The sequence below is a fragment of the Rhipicephalus microplus genome, chromosome 4 (genome assembly GCF_043290135.1).
Source record: "Rhipicephalus microplus isolate Deutch F79 chromosome 4, USDA_Rmic, whole genome shotgun sequence".
Lineage (NCBI taxonomy): Eukaryota > Metazoa > Arthropoda > Arachnida > Ixodida > Ixodidae > Rhipicephalus > Rhipicephalus microplus.
In genome coordinates, this window is record NC_134703.1 from 12,833,490 (window position 1) to 12,856,192 (window position 22,703).

Consider the following 22,703-nt stretch of genomic DNA (forward strand, 5'->3'; position numbering starts at 1 on the left):
CATTTACACGTTTCCGTAATTTATGCCAAATTACAGGCTTCAGAGTCTCGCAAATATTTTTTAATTTAATATTGCTTCAAAATGCTCACCTTCCTTGCCAGAAATATTGGCAACATTGTGTGTGTGACGTCAAGCACGGCAAGGCGAGGAAACTTGGGTGCCACTGCAGTGTCTGTTTGTCTGCTGTAGATCGCGCGCATTTGGCCGGCGCATCCTCGTTCGAGCATGCAATTTTCTTTTCCTTGTGGGCGGGTGTGCGATGGGAGACAAGTGGTATTGCATTGTGGGCCGCACACAATGACAGTCGCTAAACACTAGCAGTTCATGCCAACACTTCGTCTCGATTGTAGGCTGTTTCAGCTAGTGATGTCGGCTTACCGCATGGAAAGTATGGTTAATATTATGCCTGCTATGCCCTCTTTTCTTATGCCCTCTTTTCATGACAATTTTAAAGATTCTTAATTTGACCACAAATTCCTTGGTGTGAGCATATTTTAGCTCGTTGCCACAGCCACAAGCTTGGATGGCCTGGATGAGTGGTGTCATCTGTCGCCATTATGCACAACCAGGCAAGGAGATGCAAAAATCTTTTCTGTTTCATCAAAGGATAACGGTGATGCTCATTGACCTCCTAATGTGTCCGAATCGTAGCTGTCAGTATCTGACAGCATCGAGGAGCGTGGAACAATCAGTCACAAATATGGTGAGGTGCAGTCACCTATCCGCGAAACACATGAAGTATCTGCTCTTCCCAAACTTGCAGGATTTCCAGTTCTTACCAAGTAATACGTCATACGTAGACACTACACTCTGTTTGGTTTCCGTAATACACATTTTTGCTCATTAAACATTATTTTCGAAAGCTGAGCATTTCAGCTCACAGGCACGTGACAAGAGTGTCTCAGGAACATAAAAGCACGATTACCCTGATATAGTAAAAGATAGCCGGAGTTGGCCTTTAATAAGAGACTCCTTGAACATAACATTCATATAACATTCTTTTCTAGAACAGTTACAACAAATGTCGTAGCTCGATGATACAACACTGGCTTGCCATGCAGACAGCCTGGTTTCGATTCTCCTGTGAACCAGTGACCTTTCATTATTTTATTTGCACCTTTCTTGATTTTTTAGTCACGAACAAGATGATTATTTCACGCTCACAGCCAACGATGCTGACACCGGCACCTGTGAAACTAGGTCTTTAATGCTACCAGGTTAAAGGCATAGACTGATGGCAATAGAAAGAGTTTGACAGAGATGAAAGCTAGCACTACTTGCACTTTGGTGGTGACATCTCTTCAACCAGCTTCTTCATAATAAATTGCCAACTAGCACAATTAATAAGGCAACTGGAAGAAGTCTTGCAAGCTGCTGCGACGTCATTAGTTTTCTCTGGACCAGCCAAAATGCCCGATATTAGAGAAAATGCAATGCAAAATGACAAGAAAGCAATCTAACTTAAGAAAAAATGAAAGTTATAGAGAATGATTAAGCCTAAATACTACAAGCTATGGTTTGCTGCAGTCTGCTACTTTTGAAGAGCACCAGTGATGTTTGAAATGTACAGTTCCCAGTAAACTTGTTTGTTATATGAGTTCATATATACTAGCAATTTCATACATTCTCAATCAAGCAGAAATATGTAGGCTAGTGTGGAGAATGAGAATATTCCAACAAATAATACAGTATTCTAATTTGCTTCAAACAAAATTTGGGAAATGAAAAATTTCAAATTACTCAAAACGAGCAAATAAATGCGTATCAGTCTGCATGTAACACCCTGTAAAGATGGTTTCAGTACAGTAATGTTGTGCTAAGCAGTGAAAGCACCTATTCAAGTTATTCAAGTGTACTCTAGTTAGCATGCGACCCCCTGCAAAAGTATTTTGACTGGAATGAAGTAAGGCAAAGCCGAAAAAAAAAAGGCATAAAAAAAAACTTGCACTGCCACAAAGCCCCACTTAAAGGTTAAATGAGAATGTTAACCTCACATCAATTCATTTTTAAAGTTTGGAGCTTGATACTCTTTAAAGCCGATCTTCGCAAGGACTGACACTTTTCGCTACTCCTTTTTCCCAAAAATTATTGCTGTTCGGAAAAAACTAACAGAAGCACTCCCTGAATGCCCGTTACCGTTTGAGCAAATACTGTTGTTTTTTTATTACTTCCTTAGAATTGTGTCATGACCAAGTTGTTAAATTGCTTTTTTTTTGTCTTACAACTAAGAACATTTTATAAAAAAACACTTTGCAACCTAGTTTTCTGTTATTATTATGTATTTTGCTCACCCTGCTTGGACTTTTTGTCCACAGTATTTTACAAATAAATAAAATATATAAATACCAACTTATATGCTTTAAGTATGGCAAACTTTAAAACATAACATATTTTACAGGGCTATCAGTTGAATTTATTCGAAGTGAAATCCTCGTACTATTCAAAGTTGTTTCCACTTCTTTTGACGCAAAAGAATGACATTTGCACAGACCTTTTTTAATTTTTTTATATTGTACAGGTTAATAGGTCATGACAAATTTGTCCATTTTTTTATAACAGTATGTGATATATATACTATTCGATCAAAATCACCATTCACTTCGAATTGACTTTGAATCTAAAATTCATTATTTGCACAAGCTCAGAAATATAACAAGAAGCCAGACTGAAAACTTAGGTGTCTGGATCGAAGAATATTTCAGTTTTAACATGACCAGACACTTGGCAAATGAGGAAAGGCAGATAAACAAATGAGATGTAAATGACTAAACCAAGAACTACAGCTTGTGAAGCCGTCTTTAAACAGCTCACTAATTACCACTGCATCTTCTACTCCAGGCTGCACAGTTTCATGGAACTAAATAAAGACAACCGACTTCAAAGACAGCTAACAACTCTTCTTGGCTTCTTCATTCTGGATAAAAACTGTGTCATATTAGGGCACTGCACCAATAGCAGCAAAACTAAGACACAGAAAGGAGAAGCTTGTGACGAGAAAAATCTGTAAATGGGTGGTGTGCTCAAGCCACAACCCTGGCTCAAACACATAACACGAGTGTACAAATTTTTTTCGTCATCAACCCCATTGAGTTTCTGTGCTAAATTCAGTAACTCAAAGCCACTCATAATCGTGCAGCACATTCCATCCTATCTAATTATTCATGTCTTTCCAGTGCCATATCTATGAAAAGCATTCTAAACTTGCCTAATCTTTCATTGCGCTGCAAATTGTCTAGTCTTGGCCTTTTTCAGAAAATCTATCATTATGACAGCCATTTGAAGGGTGCCCTTTTTTATCCACCTCACTTCATGTCACCAAGGACCGATCATCGCTTTAAAAGGTGAGCCTACCATCCTGTCGCATCAGACTGTGCAATGATTCATTTGTGCCAAGGACAAGCTCCGCCTGTAACCACCTTCCCACCTCCTTTGCCTTTATAAAGGACCAAAAAGACTACGAGCTCGCTGTAAATGATGCCCTGTAATTTTTTTGTTTTGCTGTTTATCTCTATTTTCTGTAACTGCACCTCCGATTGTTCACACCACTCATTTCTGTAGTGTATTCAGGCCTTGAAAGTACCTTTAATTAATAAATAAGTAAATAAACAGCAATGTCAACTTGACCTTTTTTTTTCCTTTTTATGTGGTACGTAAAAAAAAGACTAATAAAAGAAATAATCTGCGAGTCGGAACTGATTTCGCACTACCTTTAGTGCTCATTGAATGCTTCATGTTCGGACGTCGTCCCCTTAATGTAAAAACATCGCATTCAAATGCTATCTCTTGATCAAACAGAAAAAAGTGAAATCAGTGACATCAAGGCATCGGTGGCAAAATTGGATGCCGCATGACATGAGTCAGATTGAGCATAATGGTATGTAAACAGACACTTTGATGCACTTCCCCAGCCTTTACAAAAATCCATCAACAGAAATAGTAACACTTTCAACTATACAAAATATTTCAAGCATACAAGCTTCACTACATTTTTGCTTTTCTATATCATAACATATTAAGCACTATAAAAATACTGCAACATACCTTTCCCTTTGCATTCCCTGTGTAGATATGGCCTCCTCTTCGGTCAAACGAAGCAACAATGTTCAGGTCGGACTGAAAATTACCAGAAGCGAAATAGAGCAATAAGAAAACATCAAATGATAGTGAGAATGTGGTTCGAAATTGTGAAAACACAATAATTACCTCATCGTCGAGGGGAATTGTGGAATGTGCTCCATCTACGTTGACCAGCACGGCAGCATGCTTGATTGGGCACACAAGAAATGCTTTGCTGGAAGAGACGCAGACACTGCCTCTAATGACCATGATTACGCAGCAAGCACTGACAGCAAAGCAATGATTTTTCAAGGAACCATCTCATAATTCTTGATAGGGGAAAAAAATTAAAATTCTGTTAGAGTGAGGTGTCAATTTAATTCTCAGAGAATTCATGATGACTGCTTTACAAGAAATGTCGCTTTGAAAAGCTCATGTGTTCTGTGAGACTACTGGAGCCCATCAATGCCACAAAAACAGGGCAGCATAATCACTATGCTAGCCGAGCAGCAGCTACTTGAATCCAACTAACACATGCAATCGGTGACCTTTCCGTGTATCAGGGCTGGATGACAGAGCCGAGTTCCAAACAAGGCAAGGGTAAGCACATGCCCACAAAGTGCGCTCAGCTGGCCACCGTTGTCTGCCAGCCAGTACCTTCTTCAGGGCATCACCCCGTAGCGGCACGCAACAGGCAAACCATGTTTTAGGGGCGAAGCTCCTTAGAGCGTGGGCTGTGCGTCCCCTGTAGCCTGTATGTGGCCACCTCTAGTTTAGTTCTTGCAGTGTTCACTAGATGGCGGTACCGTCCCCTGTATGTAGCCACCTCTAGTTTAGTTCTTGCAGTGTTCACTAGATGGCGGTACCGTCTCCTGTATGTAGCCACCTCTCGTTTAGTTCTTGTAGTGTTTACTAGATGGTGGTACTTGTAGCTGATGATGAAAAGATGCAAGATGTTATAAACTAAAAAGCGGTACTTGTAGTTGATGAAAGACGCGAGATCTTATAAAATAGGAATGATGTCACATATGGCGCGTGTCATTGGTTGAAGGCAATCGTTCGATTTAGTGCGGCGACGTACGCTAGGGGGAGCGTTGTAATAAAATCCGTTCGCTGTTGGCGCGCGCTCGAAGTCGCCGGATGGATAAGGCTGCACAGCGGAGAGAGCGCAAGGCGGCAGCAGCGCGCGCTCGCAGACAGAATCCCGATGTGCGAGCGCGCGAGGCAGAAGCGCTCCGTGAAGCTGCGCGCCGCCGCCGCCAAGATCCTGCCGTACGTGAAAAAGAGGCTGCAGCGGCGCGACGCCGCCACCAAGATCCTGCTGTACGTGAAAGAGAGCCAAGATCCTGCCGTACGTGAAAAAGAGGCCGCAGCGGCACGGCTGCGGCGTGAACAGGACCTGCCGAACGCCACACAACGGGATGCGGCGAGAAAGCGTGCGTATCGACAGGCGAACCGATCGACAGCCGACAGCCGTCATAATGAAGGGACATCGCAAGCCATCCATCGTCTAAGAACAAATAAAAGTTGATTTGTGTATATACACACACAGCGTTTCTCACGTCTTTACATGATGATCGACTGGGCGAATTACACGGAAGATTCACAGTTTACCGATGAATCCCTCTGGAGCTTCGCCCATTCATCATCATTCACCCCGTGAATATGCCGTAATTTTTTAGCTTATCACACAAGTGGAGTATCATTAAATTTTGTTTCATCGATTGCTTGCTACAACACTCACCTTTAGAAGGTAAACTAGAAGCAGAACTATTCACCTATTAACACTGCTTGTTTGTATGAAGGGATGGGGTGATGTGCTCCATATGTGACAGACTGGCAGACGCGGAGCTGAGCTGAGCTAACTTCACGGGCATGCTCTCACAGCGTGGCGCTGTTATATGGCGATGACATGCCAGAAATTGGCCATTTATGCATGACAGTTAAAGGGGTCATGACATCGGCATCCAAAAATTTATGGTTTTCGACGAAAAACGGAGGTATAGGGCCAAATATGCTTGTACAGGTGTGAAAACTGGATGGTAAACTTCGCCCACCACTGGCGACCGCCAATTTGCCATGGCGTGCATGACGTCACAACCCATAAGAAGCAGTGCCATCGTCTGCTACCAAACAGCACCTTCCACGTGCCGTCAGTATGTCTTGCGAGTGTTGCTTGCTGCGTGGTCCGCAAGTGTCGCAGTGTGTTACCGACACCATCGCCTTGACATCAGCCCCATCATCACCTAATGATTGGGGCAGTGGTTCATCGAGCAGCAGAAGCGGCGACTTCGTGTGTGTTGCACATATTGACTTCAACCCAATTGCCACCAACTTAAGCGACGAAAAAAGCATCAAAGACGGGGCGAACCCACGTGCCAACAACATCGGCGTTGTGGCAGGCTTTGCAGACGGCCTTCCGCAATGTTGAATAGATTTATTTCAAGCGTGCCAGGTTGACAAGCGAGCTTGGGATACGGGCAACTGTCGACGCTGCAATCGCAAGCAAGTGCTACTACGCACAGTGGAACTAGCAGGGCGTGCACATTTTTGTTTACAAGCACACGTGCATGCATGGCTTTCGGTGCTGAACATAATAAATAAGTGATCGTAACAATGTTGCATGTTGGGACCATTGTTTTTCCATCGGTTTGTTGTATGTAGCATATGTATACATTAGCCGAAGCAAATGGCATGTCAGCGTGGCGCTAGGGTTACTCACAATGTACATTTTGGTCGAATGTTTGCTTGAACTCTGTTGATTGCACTCGGTTTCAGTAAAAAATAGCAAGTGTCACACTTAAGCACGGTACTGCCTGCGAGGAGCTTCAATAAATATTTATCCTTAGTGGCAAACGGCATGCGCACTGCACATTCACAGGACACTTCTGACTTCAGACAGATTGACAAAAATTGTTTGCTCCAAGCATTGAGTTTCCTAAATACACACTATAAGGAACTCTGGCACTAGTGTCCATGAGAGCTGCAATGCATGACGCTTCAGGGAGCATGGGAATTATGGGTATGACATGGATTTGCCAAGTCTTCGTACTTTACGTTTGTTCAGGTTTCGCGTGGCTTGAAGCTGCTTGGTCACGAAACAACAATCGGCACATTTTTGGCAGTTACGCTTCACCACCTTATTCTTTTAGGCTTACAACTTCAAATCGGGTCATGAAGTGAAAAGTGGTCTGTTCTTTCCTTCGAAACGAAACCAAAAAACACAGCAATAAACGAAGACACAAGTGCCTTCGCCTCCCACTCACGAAGACTGGGCAAATCCATGTCATACCCATAATTCCCACAGTGGCTGAACGATCACAGCGCCACAGTCCCCTCTAGCTAATTTTAGGAAACTCTATGGCTGGATGTACCAGCGCTACATGGGCGAAGCGGTGGCATTGTTTCAACTACTGGGAGTCGTATAGTTCCAGTGCCAAACTTAACAATGCAGAAAAAGCTCGATTGCAAGCCCAGTTGGTCACGGAACACGATTAGCCTCCAGAATGCAGACCACACAGCAGCTCGCCCAGCAAGCGGCTCATTACGCTGCGGCTAGCAAGTATGCCAGTGCTGTCGGGCTCTCAGCCCCCCCCCCCCCCCCTCGCTCGTTTACAAAAGTATTCAATTTTAAGTTATCAGCACAACCACATGCGCTGAAATTTCGCTGGCTTGTCTTTGAACATACATGGATTGACCCACAGAACACAGATTTTGATAGAAAATAGTGAGTCATGGTTACTTTAAAAGATTTTGGTGGCTGGACACATGCCATCGATGCTTTGTACAGGGGTGGAACAGGATACATGGGTTTGGGAGCAGTCCTGGGAGCAGGCAAAAGCGCTTTTTGTATAGCAGGCTTGGAGCAGCCATAAGAGCCTTTTCGAGCAAGTTTAGAGCAGCAAGAATATTCACAGCAGATGTAGCACATTCGAAGCACTTGTGAAGCAACACCTGTTCAATAGTTTGAGCTCTTCAAGCTCCCCAAGGAGCTTGAAGACCCAAGAAATTCACGAGTGGCAAGGGTGCATGTGCAAAACCCAAGGCGCTCATGGGCTCTCGCACTCGTGTTGTTCCAAGACCCAAATATCGAAAACTAGCGTGGATCCTAAAGCTTTTGGTTTGGCAGCAAAACGATGCAGACGCAGCATTGTCCACCAGGCAATATAGGCTGCACTTTGCATAATTTGAATTTTATTTCATCGCTTGTGGTGTCCCGTGCGTTTGAGCTAACGCAGCTTGCATTTGAGCCAATTGTCAAACTCTGCTGATCCTACGAACGCAAGAGCGACCCCCCAACCTAGCTTGGGGACCCAGTTCTCAAACTCTCTAATACTGCACTTTTCAAACACTGCGCTAGATTGTGCAATAGTCTCATTATTGCGATAGAAATTATATGGACACTCCTGGCGGGTTTCGCTTTGGCCATTGCCGCCATGTCGCGTATAAATGGAAAATTGATAGCCTACCCCTGCACATCGTATATTCTACCTGCGGGTAAAAGCGCAAAAGCAAGGGCAACGCGGTTGAAGTAAAGACCCTGGGTACTTTTTTTGGAAACTACCATCTATCTTTTAACTGAGCCGCCATGCCCCGCAACCCCTCCTCCCACGCCTCTTGGGCCGCCAGTCAACAAAGGTCACGAACATTGCACATGTTATTAGCGTGACAGGAATTCTTGATACGAAATTGGCGCGAGCCGAGTTATACGGTCGGTGTTTAAACTAAGAATAACAAAGGTGAAATAACAATTACACAACAATCACGAAGTACCACCACCATACTGCGGCGTGTGCATTTACTCAACTTCCTCCTGTGGGAAGATGCGGACATCATTTTATAGTTATGTACAGCTGCCCATGAACTTCTTTTTATTGCAATAGCAATTATATGAACACTCTCGGCTGGATTTTGGCGCCGGAGTTGAAGTCGGCGTCACCATCACTCACCGTATGTGTCTACACATTTATATACATGAAAATGCAAGACAGAAAAAAAATCACAGTACATCCACGGAGTGAATGATGATGAGTGGGAGAATCGTCCGTCAGCCCGTCTGCGCTTCCGTCCGTCAGTGTGTCCATCCATGCATCCATCCATCTGTCCTTGCCAGAGTCTGTCTATCCATTCGTGCATCCATCCGTCCATCCCTCTGCTAGTCTGTCTGTCCGTCCGTGCGTCCATCTAGTGAGCACTCCAAGTACCGCCATCTCCCATCCCCTGTGGCACATACCCGCTCTAGAGTGGGTATGTGCCACCGATGGCTACTTACTACTACTACATACATCCGAGGATGTACAGACCCACGCCTTAAGGAGCTTCGACCCTAAAATCCAGAAATATACTTCGGCACGCGAAATTGAACTTGGGTCCTTTGAATCGTGAGTGCAAGACAACCACGGAGCAACCGAGGAGTACATCCTTCAATGTTCAAACGGCAGCTACCTAATCTATTACTTACCGCTGCTGACGGGCATTTTAGAGAAAGGAATCTATCATGTTTTCAGCATTACCAGCAAGATGGTACAATGAGCGCACGTAGCAACATCGTCACAACATGATGGCCGCGCTCTTATTTTCCTCGTGCACTTTGCCCGGCAAAGAGCAAGGGGTCGACGCTCACTCGCGCGCTCGTATCTCGCAGTAGGGAGGATCATAGGTGTTGGCTGGCGTTCGGCTGTTACCGGAACGATTCTGTTTCAGTTACCAGGTGCACAAACTTCACTGCAATCGTTGCACAGTCTACGTTTGCAAAAAGAGCAAGCTTTTTAAACACAGCAAAGCAACAACTGAGACACTTATTCGAGTTTCTCTGTACCTAATAGTGTGTTTCGTGTGTCTATTGTGCATGAGAAGCGCGTGGCATATTTCGATCTGCTGACCATTCTGCGCGTGACATTCTAATTTGTTGCTATTGCATACATTGCTTTGCCTTTACAGCAAACGTGTAACTTTTTTTACTTGAACGCTCGAGTGTCAACTGCAGAGTCGATATGCGCGAAGCACAGTGGCCATATAAACGAGAATACGCACATGCCCTCAATGAGCAATCATGTGCACCAGTCGCCGCACGGCTGTTCAGGAATCTGACACCACCCCCTTATTTTGAGCACTGTTAGTGCCATCCTTTTTTTTTTTTTCTTTTCCAAATGCGGCTATGGCTGGCAGTCAACTCTTATAAATAAGATATCATGTAACTCGACAAAACGCTGTTGTAAGAGAATACAGCTGTTCCAAAGAGAGGCATTCTTCTCGTAGTCTCTTTGCGTTAAAGGGACCCTGCAACACTTCTTGAGCACAGTCAGAAAACACTGCCAATCGGTAGTAGAGGCTCTCAACAACACGCGAGCCAAATATTATAGTGGAGCATGTGGCCTAGAATTCCCAATAAATTATCAAAGTTAGCTAATAATTGGTTTCTCTTTTCTCGACAAATGACAAAAGATGCTAAAAAATTACTCGTAGAAAGCCAATCAATGAGCCATTGGCTGATTTGAACATGGCCGACCAGGTCATTACAGAGATCACAGTGGGAGGACGCAACTTGTCTACTCGTGTGCGCGCGATCACACCGAAAAAGCTGCGCATTCCAACAACAACACCAACAAAAAACAGCTCAAAGTCACGGGGCACGCACATTTTCTTTGCACTTTCCATCCCTTCCTGCTTAGCTTCCAGCGCTTTTGTCCGGACGAGAAAAGTTAGATTGCAATTGCAGCATGTGAAAAATCTTTGTGACTGCACTCGCACTGGACGGATTCTTAAAATTTTTGCGGCGCTGAATTTGAGAGGCAATAAGCTCTTCTAGTGAATTTATTCTATGGTGTCATGAAAAAGCATTTCAGGGCCTCTTTAAGACCGCAGCACATAGAAGGGTTCACGAGCCATTCGCGCTGATGCCTGCTGAGATCGTGCGCCAATATCGGTCGCAAGAACGCCCGAGATCAAAATTCACAGTTGCTCCTGGAGCCTTTACGAACCTTTACGAAACCTACACTATGACCATTTTGATCAAACCAATAAGGCGATGCTTCAGCCATGTTTCTGGGCATGGCGCTTGATGGCTGTCACATTCTACGGCTATATTCTAGTGCTGTGGCACATTACGGCGCTGATAGGCGAGTTCGACGCAAGATAGCGCAGCTGTTCCACCCCTGCTTGTAACATCAGCATGAGCCTAAAAGAGCATGTGATGTGAGGTTTCCTATCCATGGAAGTGTGTGAGTAATCATTTTTCCAGCATCTCATGCACATCTAACGAATTACTATTGACTGTTTTATGGATAAGGAAAAGACGTCGGAATACTTTACCTGTTTGCTTGGCACCTGAATGGCCACTCTAATGACATGCTTATACTAATGATGCCATGCACGTCGAAAATATATTTATTTAGCACCATCCAGCTTAAACGTGAAACTGAAAACTGTATTGTGTATCCAAGAACTGATGCCCTTCTGCTATGGTCTCGTATGAGACTGGCAGTATCGAAAATAAATAAATAAATAAATAAAATCTGATAGTAACCTGGTGGGAAATGCGTGGCCGGAAAGCTGTCAATAAGTTCTCATGGCTGGCAGAGGTAAAGAGAGATTAGCCACAAAAGATCAAAGCAAGCATACTCACTCATTTCTGGGATGAAATTGAACTTTTAATATAGGAGATGGAAACCTATATTTTTGGTCACATTCACCGCTCAAGACATCCCAAATACACACACTGTTGTCTGTCGATGCACTGAGAAGCTTGTGGCCATTTCGACTGAAGCTGAAAATACAAATTGTAATCATCAACACCAGCTTACCTCAAGTACAGAGTAGGTCAGAAACACTTTTTAAACATCTTCGATTAATGGTCGCCTGTAATCAAAATGTGCTGTATGCATGTAAACGTAACAATTTCATAACTTCACCTGATTTGCTGCCTTTGTTCCCTTACTCCCTTTGGCAGCCATTACTGGAAGTACTACAAGAAATAATGATGTCAAATGCTCTTTCTTGAACCCAACATACGTAGAAGAATAGTTTCCATTCAATTGAGAGCTGTGCCAAAATCAAACCACCTGATTTATAGGGTTTTCAAACCTAAGAAGAAGCGACCCATTAGGAAACCTCAGTAGACGAACAGGGGCCAGCTTTAACCACCTCTTTTTTACACTGAAACCACGTAGTCTTTAGATAAAGGAGTACTGATGTCACAAGATTTAGTGAGGCAACCACTCCCACAGAATCACGGTGTTGTCTAAGAGCACACAGACACATTATTATGGCAGACGCCATGAATATAATGTCAGAGTTCATTATATTTCTGCAGTTCAGTGTCTGCCATTGTGTTTGTATTTCACCTTTAAAGATCCCTCACTTAGTGATACCACTAAGGTCTTTCGATTAGAAGCAATTTTCGGAGCAGGAAAAATTTCATATTGGAGCACTTTGGAGCAGCAAAATTTTCCATTTTCGCGCAATCTGAAGTAGCTAACTTCGAATCCTGGAGGACAAGCAAGTTGCACTTACATTTAACGACGTGAAAAATTATTCTGAGGCTCTTGTGAGAGCTAGAAAAATTCAGGTTCATTGCGAATTTCACAGAGCCAATCATATTAGAAGCACTCCCTATTTCAGTTGATGATGCTAAAATAATGGCATTATGCTGCTGAGCATTCTGGAAAAACTTGTTCAGTGATTATTTTTCTAGCAAATAAACAAAATACTGGTTGAATAAAATTGTACTTCATGAGGTAACAATATAAATACACCTATGTGGTTACTAGCAGATATGGTAGACTAAGCTGTGACATACAACGCTAGAGACTCACACAGTCTCAAGTGCATTTCCCTAAGATGACTTCAAGAATAAAGAAAAGGTTCTTTTTCTTCCCGATTGATTAGAATACTGGGCGTAATACGACATCATTCAGCTAGTCTCGGAAAACCGACCTCCTTCCGGCACTCATCTCTGTGCTGAAACTACACAATTTAACAAACCTCATTTTCCTTTTGCAGCAATATTTTATGTGGCTAGGGAATTCTGTCTATACTCTAAAACCCACCTACCGTGTTCTCTAGAAAGCAGTGCATAAAAAAAACTCACAGGGTACCTTATGCATACACCTAAGACAACTCGAAGGCAAGATTCATTTTGTTTTTATTAGGATAGCAATTATATGGACATTCACGACGGGTTTTTTCCATTGCCAAAGGTGAAGCCAGAATATTTTAAAAAATGGGCGGGGGTGCACTTTGATCTGAAGGGGGGGTGGACAGGCAAAGGTTATTTTGCGCTATATATGCCATGGAGAAAAAAATTTTGGAGAAGGGGGGGAAGCACATTCCTGATTTTTATCCCCCCTCCTGGCTACGCCACTGGCCGTCATGTTTTGTGTAATGTCCCAATCGATAACATCCCCCGGCGCATCGTGTTTTACATGCAGGTAGAAGTGTGCGAGCGGAGGCGGCGAACGCGACTAATGCAGAGATATGAAGAGCTGATCTATCTTCTTTGCATTGAGGGCAGATGCGATAATATCCCCCGCATGCCAGGCGTCCCATCGATTGTTACTCAAGCAGAGAGGAACGCCGCGTCGCCCGTGTCCAAGGCACAGGAAGGATCAAGCTAGGTACGCGAAGGGAGGGGGGGGGCATTGTTTTGAGCTATGACTTTGAAGGTGTAGTCACTGACACACGCGCTATTTACGACTGGCATACCCTTCTACCTTCTACTCTCAGCGCGAACACACTATGTAAGAAGTACTTCGCTTTTTAGAGCAGCCATATCAGGGTATGCACTGAGCCTTGAACGCAAGGCGGCCCCACCATCATGGCGCCATTTCGGAGGTCCATTCGTACCCGACGTTCGTGCAGTACAGATAGAATCATACTGGTATAGAACAGCGAAACGCATGCCTGTTGACACTGTTGCTAGCGGCGGCTTCTATTTAGTGTTAGCTACAAGTTTCCATTGATGCTTACATTACAGCACAAAGGCCTAACACGCATTGCGACCATGTTTGGTAGCACTACGGTGTCTCTTGTTACATATTTCTGAAGAAAACGCCAGCTGTAGTGGCCGACTGAGCACTATAGACAAGTCTGATTCCATCTGCACGTGCATCGACGTGCAAGAGATGTTTCTGAGGTCTCTAGTCACCCAAATCGCGGATATCGAACACCGTGCCTGCAGCAAGTTTTTGCGAGTGCGCGGATTTTGGAAATGGCAACCCCGCCACTAGCGCTTCTCACGGATGACGTCAAGCCTTATTATTTGGTATAACAATACAAATTGTTGGTATCGCATTCCCTAATAAAGGCACAAGTGAAACTAACAAATTGTATTTTATTTCAAATCCTATATCATGTAAATCAAAAAGCTGGCATCATCATGGAGAATTTAGGAAAAGGACTCAAAGCCATCGAGACCTCCTTAGGTTGGGCTCTACATAGACCAGCGCCCACTATCGCTACCGCCGTTCCTTGCAACGAGGTCATCATACTGAAAACAGAAGTGACAGACCGTAACACAATAACAGATTATTACGGGCACTTGGAAGTCATGAGCATAGAATGCAAGGGCCTTAAAGAGACCCAAAATCAAAATCCAGAAGTAATTTCAGTCAAAGACGCGTCCAAGCTGCGGTCAGAAGTCAACGAGACACCATGTGCCTCCATGAAAAGAGAGAAGTTAGCTTCGGCCCATTTATGCATTCTTGGCATGCGGTCTATTCAACCTCCAGAATTGCATCTCGAAAAACTGAAAGAAATATTCAAAGCCTTGACAATGATAACGCATCTTGACATCCATGTATTGTCGTCAATTCATAGAAAAACGGCAGGATTCTTGAAGCAAAGAATGGCAAATAAATGGCACCAAACTTTCACGACACGGGTGGGCTCAGGCCTATACAACACTCTCACTGTGTTAAATTTTCAAGAAGCGTGTTGTCATGAGTCCTTCCTAGTTCGGTGGGCAAGACACAAATGACTTGCTTCTGAAGACCTTGAATGGCCTCACCACTCTACCAACTGTGTCACAGCTTGGCTACTACAACAAGCGCAAGCAGAAGAGTGCTTCTAAGGGAGCCTTGAATGCCGAAAAAATGAAAGACGGCGCAGCATGCTTTCCTGGGAAATGAAAACAACATAAGGCCACAACCTAGCAGCCTCTTTACAAACGAGAAATGGAAACTATAGCTTCTTTGTATAGAGGAGCTCCACAGACTATTGGGTGGAGCTACCATGAAACTGGCCTTTTAGCATCTGTACCCACTGGAATTGAACTTTTTGTGAAATCCTGCGTGCGGGGCCGTTTGTTGACAAAAAAGATCGATGAAGAAGACGATCTCTTCTGGCCTTGAAATCACGCATTGCAGCAGCAATCCACGGAGTTGGGTGCGAGTTCATTGTCCATAAAAACTTATTTCTACGCAACGGGAGGCTCGATTTTCTACACAAGCTATGCTGAATGTGCCCTCGAAAATCCTGTTGCATTTAGTCTATTACTGACCATGAAAGCTGCAACATTTGTGCAAACGCAAGACTAGCAGTGTGCCTCATGAACATTTAGTTAGACGTGAGAGGATAAATGAGCACTAGATTGTGATACAAAATTAGTTTCATTTTAAAGGGTGGCACCTGCAGGATGCGCAAAGCATGGGAACATGAGTGCATGCAAAACAGAGGCAGATTAGTCTTGCATCTTGCTAGAATATGCAGTAAAAATTAAAGAAGAAAACATGAAAATGTTCATGTTGAGTTTTAATATTGTTCCCAAGTTTTATTCAATTTTATAAGCTACAAATTATGCAAGCTATACATGTCCTGTCAAATAACTGCTACTGTTGGCGATGTGAGAGCACAGGCATCTACCTAGAGGAGCCACATCACAGCCCTACCAACTACCAAGGGACACTCGATTGTGTCCTCTTCCCCTCATTCCCTGGGAGTGAACCTGCGAGATGGGAAAGTAGCATTCAGCTTAAAATTTAGCCCATTTCTGCAGCATGTAGCATTGCAAATTTTTGGAGGACGTGATTGTAAATGCCCAGTCTATGCAATGTGCTCGTCATCTCAAAATTGTTAAAACTTGTGAGGGGTTTTTTAAAGGGCCACTGACCAGGTTTGACAATTTTGAGCTGACAAGCACAATGCATAGATGAGGCGTATATGGTCACGTCTACCAAAATTTTCAGTGCCAGGTGCCACGAAATTGGGTCAAATTTCAAGATGAACGCTGCTCCCCCCCTCCTTTTGGGGGGCTCGTGCCCAGAGAATGAGGGCATGACGTGCACGTATGAATGGCCCTACATACACGGCAATGCAGTGACGTTGGTCCTTTACGTAGACGACTATGCTCTGACGTTGCCAACAGTGGCACGTGACACAGCAAAAATTATTTAACACGACATGCATAGTTTATATATTTGTTGCTTGAAAAGATTAATAAATCTCTAGATAAATAATGAGACGCAATAAGGGAATGTGAGCATCCTTTTTTTTAATTTTTTCCCCATAAATTGCAACGAGATGCGGGGCTCATGTGCAGGCGTTTCGCATGCGTTCATGTTTCTACGGCCGTGGTCAGCACATCGAGCAGACCACAGCCGTGGAACGCTCCTACGCGTTCGAACACTCGTTGTGCTCATCTATTCTACCGTGTCTAAGGCAGCGTTTCCAAACCATCCCGCAGAAACAAACAGTAGACCTCAAAACAACACTGGTCAACAGCAAAAAACAAAAAAATATATATGAGAAAAAAATGCTGCTCCCGTGCACAGGAGTTGGGACAATTTAGGTGACATTGGTTGGGCTTGTTCGGGCACGTCATGCGCATGTGACCTCTTGGTCGCATGCCGGAGAGGGTAGGGAAGAGATTTGGCTTGTGAAGGCTAAGTAAAGGAGCGGCAAGGGTTTCAAGCTCGCCTACTCTCATCCTGGTTTTGCGCCGCTTCAAAAAAAAAAACGGTTTTCGCAGCTCGTAATGAACCGCTTCAAAAAATTTTTGTGGCAAAATGTTCCTCATCGGACATCCAACAACTTCTACGATCTAACTAAAATTTGGTATGGAGCCTGGTGAGCGGCCCTTTAAGAAGAAACCTTTAACCACATATGGCGCTCACCTGCACAAAGGGTGTGACCACTGTGCGCACCGATGAGGCCCCACATTTCAGACACTTTGCAACATCTCGCGTTGTCGCATGAAACGCTGGGTTGGTGCCATTTTCAAATTTATAATCGTATATAGTACCCATTACAGCGTACTTTTTGCAGAACCTTAGATTTTCCATCTCCCTTACATGACATAGCTCACGATGGCAACCACATGAAAGCAACCACAAAATCCTCCTTGTTTAGAGTGCCCCGTTGGCCGCTGCAATTTTCTGCAGAAATATGCAAAAAAATCGACACTGTAACAATAACATAGTCATACTGCACGCTAGGTCCTTATGCTTCACAATTTAAGCTCGAACAGAAGCTTGGAGCTCGTGTGAGGTAGCAGCTGCGGACAATAGTTAGAATGTCTATAAATATATATATTTTTCAAAGTGCACCTAAACTTGAGTGCATAAAACTTATTGAATGGTCCCCCCTCTTAGAGTGCAACCATACCAGACTGAAACAAGAACATTTTTTTCATTCCTGAGCGGCACCTCAGGATTTCAAGAAAGACTTTTCACTTGCCATAAGGAGCAGACTGGGTGCACGTGGGCACTGACAATTTTGGCTATACCACGAGTCAGGAAGTCCCAGATTACAAGCCGGCCATCATTGCAACCAACAGCCAAGAGAGTCCCACGTTTATTGAAAGCGCACGTGACTGCCAAGCTTATACAGTCCAGAGCACCATCGAATTCCTGCAAAGAACGAGTAGCAATGAAGAGCCTGAATGCTTCAGACAACACCAAACAAAAGCTGAAAACAGACAAAATAGTGGAACATAATTAAATTAAACTCTTGTGGCCCTGTGCCTTAACATGCCATGGTTAAACTAAAAAATTATACTTTCATAAGAAAGTACACATATTTACTTTATTATACAGATGAATGCAATCAAGAGCCATACATTCAAGAAGTTCACATCCAGGATATAACACCATTACACATCAATTCATGCAAACACATTATAGCCAGGAAATATGGCTATTGTTCAGCATGAATAAGTTATATGCGGCTACGTTTTGCAAAAATGCCTATGTTTTGCCAATAATACAACTCATGAGGCTAACAGACAGTCCGAGTGTCTCGCAGGCTTTCACAAAAACATGCCACTTTGTCTTGTTCTTTTCATGTGCTTCTAAATCATTAATTTCTTGTGACTCAAGCAAAATAAAAATAAGACAAACGATTCCAGAAATGCCACTGAATCAACTTGGCAGACATTAGTACTTCTGATAATTTTTAAATGAACCAAGGACATCATTAAATTTCACATGTTCCATAACGATTCACTATTTCAGAGGCAGAACGCTTGACATTAAAAGTGCCACTTGCCGCACACACCCTGAATAAGCACACAAGCCTTATGTTTAACTATCAAGTAACAGTTGAAACTGCGTGAAAACTAGCTCTTAAGGACGCAAGCAACTTGCTGTTAACACAGGTCGGTCAATAGCTGCAAAACGGCGACTGCTTCAGTTCAGCGGGATGAGCAGCAGTATAAAATGCTAAGCAATTCGCTTGGGCGTTACACACCGCAGTCTAAGTTGCACAATTTATTAACAAAATAATTGTCATGACGCTAGAACGACAACGTAGGGTGAAGAGTCAATGTTTACGTATTAAGATGGCTATACCGGGAAACAACAGCTTCCCAAGCAAAAGCGTCTACGAGATTGCACTGCACATTTGTCACTCAAGAACGGATAATTGAGCTAAAAACACCGAGCAGGCCAAAATGATGAAACAGACCTCGGGGTAGTTCTGCCCGAAAGATTCTGGAAAGCAAAATAGAGAAAATAATAGGTTAGTGACTTAGAAGTGTGGCGCTTTGGGCTAGTTGGTATGACATGACGGTAGACATAGCACGAGAACAGAACGACGACAAAGGGACAAAGCACTCGTCGCCTTATTGTCTCTTTGTCCTCGTTTTGTTCTCGCGCTCTATCTACTTTAGAAGTGTGGCAGTTTCGGCTAGTTGGTATGACATGACGATAGTTATAACCGTTAGTGACTTGTCATACCAACACCACAGCACTAGCCTTTAGATGAAGTTTCGTGTACAATGCTCTTACTGGTGGTACAAAGATAAAACTTTTATGCGCTTATTCCCAAGACTCTCAGGCAGAGCAAAGCACAGCGAGAGATCGTAGAGCCATCGCAAAAAGTTAGCTGGACGCGTCAGAATGTCACGGTCGCCAAGTTTTCCTACAGTACTTACCTAATAACTCGAGGTTCATTTTGCCTTGACAGCGTATTTAGAACATACATTTACATCTTAAGCATTAAGGTGAAGAATAGCGCAATCCAATGTTACGTCTTTTGCAGGAAAACGCAAGAGTATCACATATACTTTGAAAACTTGATTTACTTCGACGCCATTTTTAGCGGCTTGACATGGCTTGGCTTGGTCCAGTTTGAATAAGGGTCCGTTCGATTCGCCTGCACTACGTGAACCAGTTCACGAGGTGCTGCACCTTACCATTCGTTTCAACGGTGCAGCAATGACGACTGCTGAACCCTGCCATTCGTTTCGAAAGGTGCGAAAGAGGTGCAGCACCGGTTCACAATTTTCCTGCACCTACTTTGCTGACGATGTCGGCTTGGTGCAGGCGCGCGTGCAGCTGAGCAGACGACGCAGCACTTAGACGTAGGTGTCTTAGGCACCGTACCCGCCTCTACAAATGCGGTGTGTTTTGCCAAGATGTTTGCTGCTCATAAACTGCCGCATGTGCGTTTCGCCATAGGTCGGTGTTTGCTGAATGGTGTAAATTAACCGAAAAGAAATAAGGCCAACACCTTGTCAGCACATCGTCATTTGTTTCGGGTGTCGTGCTGTGCCTGCACCGCTGAACTCACGCTGCACAATTTCTGAACTTCGCGTGCACAGCCATGAACCGGTTCCGACCGGTGCAGGTGAATCGAACGGACCTTAAATAGAGTCGTAGAGTCAGTGTTGATTTTTCACTTTACTTGCCTTGTAGGCTACAGCCATGCTTGCAGTATAAAAAAAAAAAGCCAAATATTTCTTACATGCCTAATATTTCAGAATACTTATGCAAATGCAGCCAGAAAATAAGCTTTGCTTTTTAACGTTCAAAAAGTCGTATGTCTTGAACAACTTGCGGAAAGCATGATAAAGGGCTGCCTGCGTTTAATAACACAACTTAATACTTGTAATTTGAATGTAAACATTCAACAGATGTCTGTCTGGTTCAGTATGAAAACTGGGAAATGATTTAAACTTCAACCAAAAGTTTTTGAAAAAACCCGACGTTTCGGAACTGATTTGGTTTCTTCCTCAGAAGAAACTTGGTGTTCTGTGCGTGGACTACGTAGCAACGGCGTCTTAAAAGCACTCGCGGGGTGGTTGATGACCCCCCCCCCCCCCTCTCTCTCTCTCGTTTTGCCATAGAGCGCAGAGGACACAGCTAAGGGCACTAGCACATTGGTGAACAATCACACACGTGGAACGATGTCGAACGAGACCAGGCTATGGTGGCTAGATGGAGAGGTGTCAGCATCATCCCGGCCGCGTCTAGAAGTGTGGCAGCTTGGGCTAGTTGGCATGGCATGACGATAGTTATAGCGCGAAAACAAAACGACGACACATAGCTCGTGCCCTTCGTGTCCTTCTTGTCTCTGTGCCGTCGTTTTGTTCTCGCGCTATAACTATCGTCGCGTCTTGAAAGGAGGCGTGCTGGTATTGCACTCGGCCGCAAAGCGGCGCGCAAATCGCCACCATGATTAAGGTATCTAGTTACCTTACACCATGATCGGTCGAGAGCGCTTGCCAGCCGCTAGCGCGGCACTTTTAGTCACTTGCTCGTGTGCTCGTTAGCCGCAACGTCTGCGCTTTGCCTATTTGGACTTGTTCGGGATAAATACGTGCCAATGTGACCATGCAACAGTGATGAGTAAACAGCAAAGACACTGCTTTGCACCTGGGTGCAATGCGTGATATGCTTCGGCCCGCAAACAAGGGGAGAAAGCGTCTCTCTTCTCTGCTCCCGCCGATAATGAACAGCGCAAGGCCTGGTAGCGTAAGATTCCTCATGCTGACAAACCACTGGGAAAGAACTGCATTGTGTGCGAAGCTTATTTCGACGAAATATTCATCGTCCGTAGCTACAAGCATGTTATCAACGGGTTATTAGCAACTTGGGAAAAAGCTGTACCTAAGGAGGGTGGGTTCCCGAGTGAATCAACTGCCGAAGAACTCCACGTCACCCTTACTAGTTTGGCACAGTCACCCTCCAGTGGAAACATATCTTCTGGAGTTCCGAGTAGCCTTCTATGTCCTGGCATACACAATAATTCAATAAAATTGCAGGATAAGCTGGAAGAGCTGCTAGATGTGGGGCGCCTCAATGACGTTCATGAAATTATTATTGCTTGTGAAGCCCTCACGGACCACACTGATCTCAGTTGACGCAAAAGTGACTCCCTGATAATTTATTACGTCACTGGCTATGTGGCCTGCAAGATAGTGAAAAATAAGAAGTGCAACGAATGTAGCAGGTCGCTTCACTCAGAATTCCAGCTTGCTTCCGGCAGAATCATGCTTTCTCTGATTGATTGATTGATATGTGGGGTTTAACGTCCCAAAACCACTATATGATTATGAGAGACGCCGTAGTGGAGGGCTCCGGAAATTTCAACCACCTGGGGTTCTTTAACGTGCACCCAAATCTGAGCACACGGGCCTACAACATTTCCGCCTCCATCGGAAATGCAGCCACCGCAGCCGGGATTCGAACCCACGCCCTGCAATCATGCTTTCTCTACCCGTACGACTCCTCAACAGACCTGCTCAAAGCTATGGAAGGTGCATTCGCCTATTGCTTCATGTTTCAACAAGGTGAAAAGTGACAGCATAACAGACCTTATCTCTTGCCTGTCTGTGAAGAGGTTAAGTAGGGTCGGCTGTGAACACCACAAACTGGAAGTGACAAATCAGATAATTAGATTCTTTACACTGACCAGAATGCATTTTCTCGCTGCTGAAAAAAATACGTCGAATAAAAAAAAGAGAAAAAATAAAGTTCCTGAAGTTGACACGTATGAGTTAACTGTCATAGTGTTAACTCAGTGAACAATGTTTTTTTTATGGTATTGTGACTTACTCACACTCTGTTGTTTCTTGTGATTTTACTATTGTCTTGTTCACATTGTTACAAATCTCCCATTAACAACTATGATGTCACTGTCTGGCTGTGTTTCCCATATGCAGAAATAAATTTTTTTCGTGAACTGGTTTGTGACTGTACCTATGTTTGCCAATGAAATCTCAATGCCATGTGTGTATGTATGTCCATTGTATCATCGTATATTTACTGTTCTCTTTAGTTGCCTTATTCGCTTGATTTAGCTGAGTTTCATATATCTTGCAGCTTTCTTCAACCTTAGTGCATATCCTGTGTTTAGATTTCATGCTGTTTTTCACTCTCGAGAAAAAGAAAATGTCTTGCTTGTAAAATTAGATCTTCATTTCGCAAGTC

The 22,703-nt window shown here is 43.9% G+C and overlaps 1 protein-coding gene across 2 annotated transcripts in view; it reads right to left on the reverse strand.

Moving 5' to 3' along the window:
- Positions 1-19,603, reverse strand: part of LOC119171633 (retinoblastoma-binding protein 5 homolog) — an 85,222-nt gene extending 65,619 nt beyond the window's left edge. For both annotated transcript variants that reach the window (XR_012894833.1, XM_037422420.2), the window contains exons 1-6: positions 19,424-19,603; positions 18,955-18,980; positions 17,728-17,900; positions 11,681-11,821; positions 4,204-4,291; positions 4,042-4,113 (exon numbers count right to left, since the gene is read on the reverse strand). Coding sequence is in view for 1 of the 2 variants with exons in the window: in XM_037422420.2 (XP_037278317.1) it covers positions 4,042-4,113; positions 4,204-4,291; positions 11,681-11,821; positions 17,728-17,900; positions 18,955-18,980; positions 19,424-19,442 (519 nt within the window). In the remaining variant the exon portion in view is untranslated. The remainder of the gene's footprint in view (positions 1-4,041; positions 4,114-4,203; positions 4,292-11,680; positions 11,822-17,727; positions 17,901-18,954; positions 18,981-19,423) is intronic.
- Positions 19,604-22,703: the final 3,100 nt, after the last annotated feature.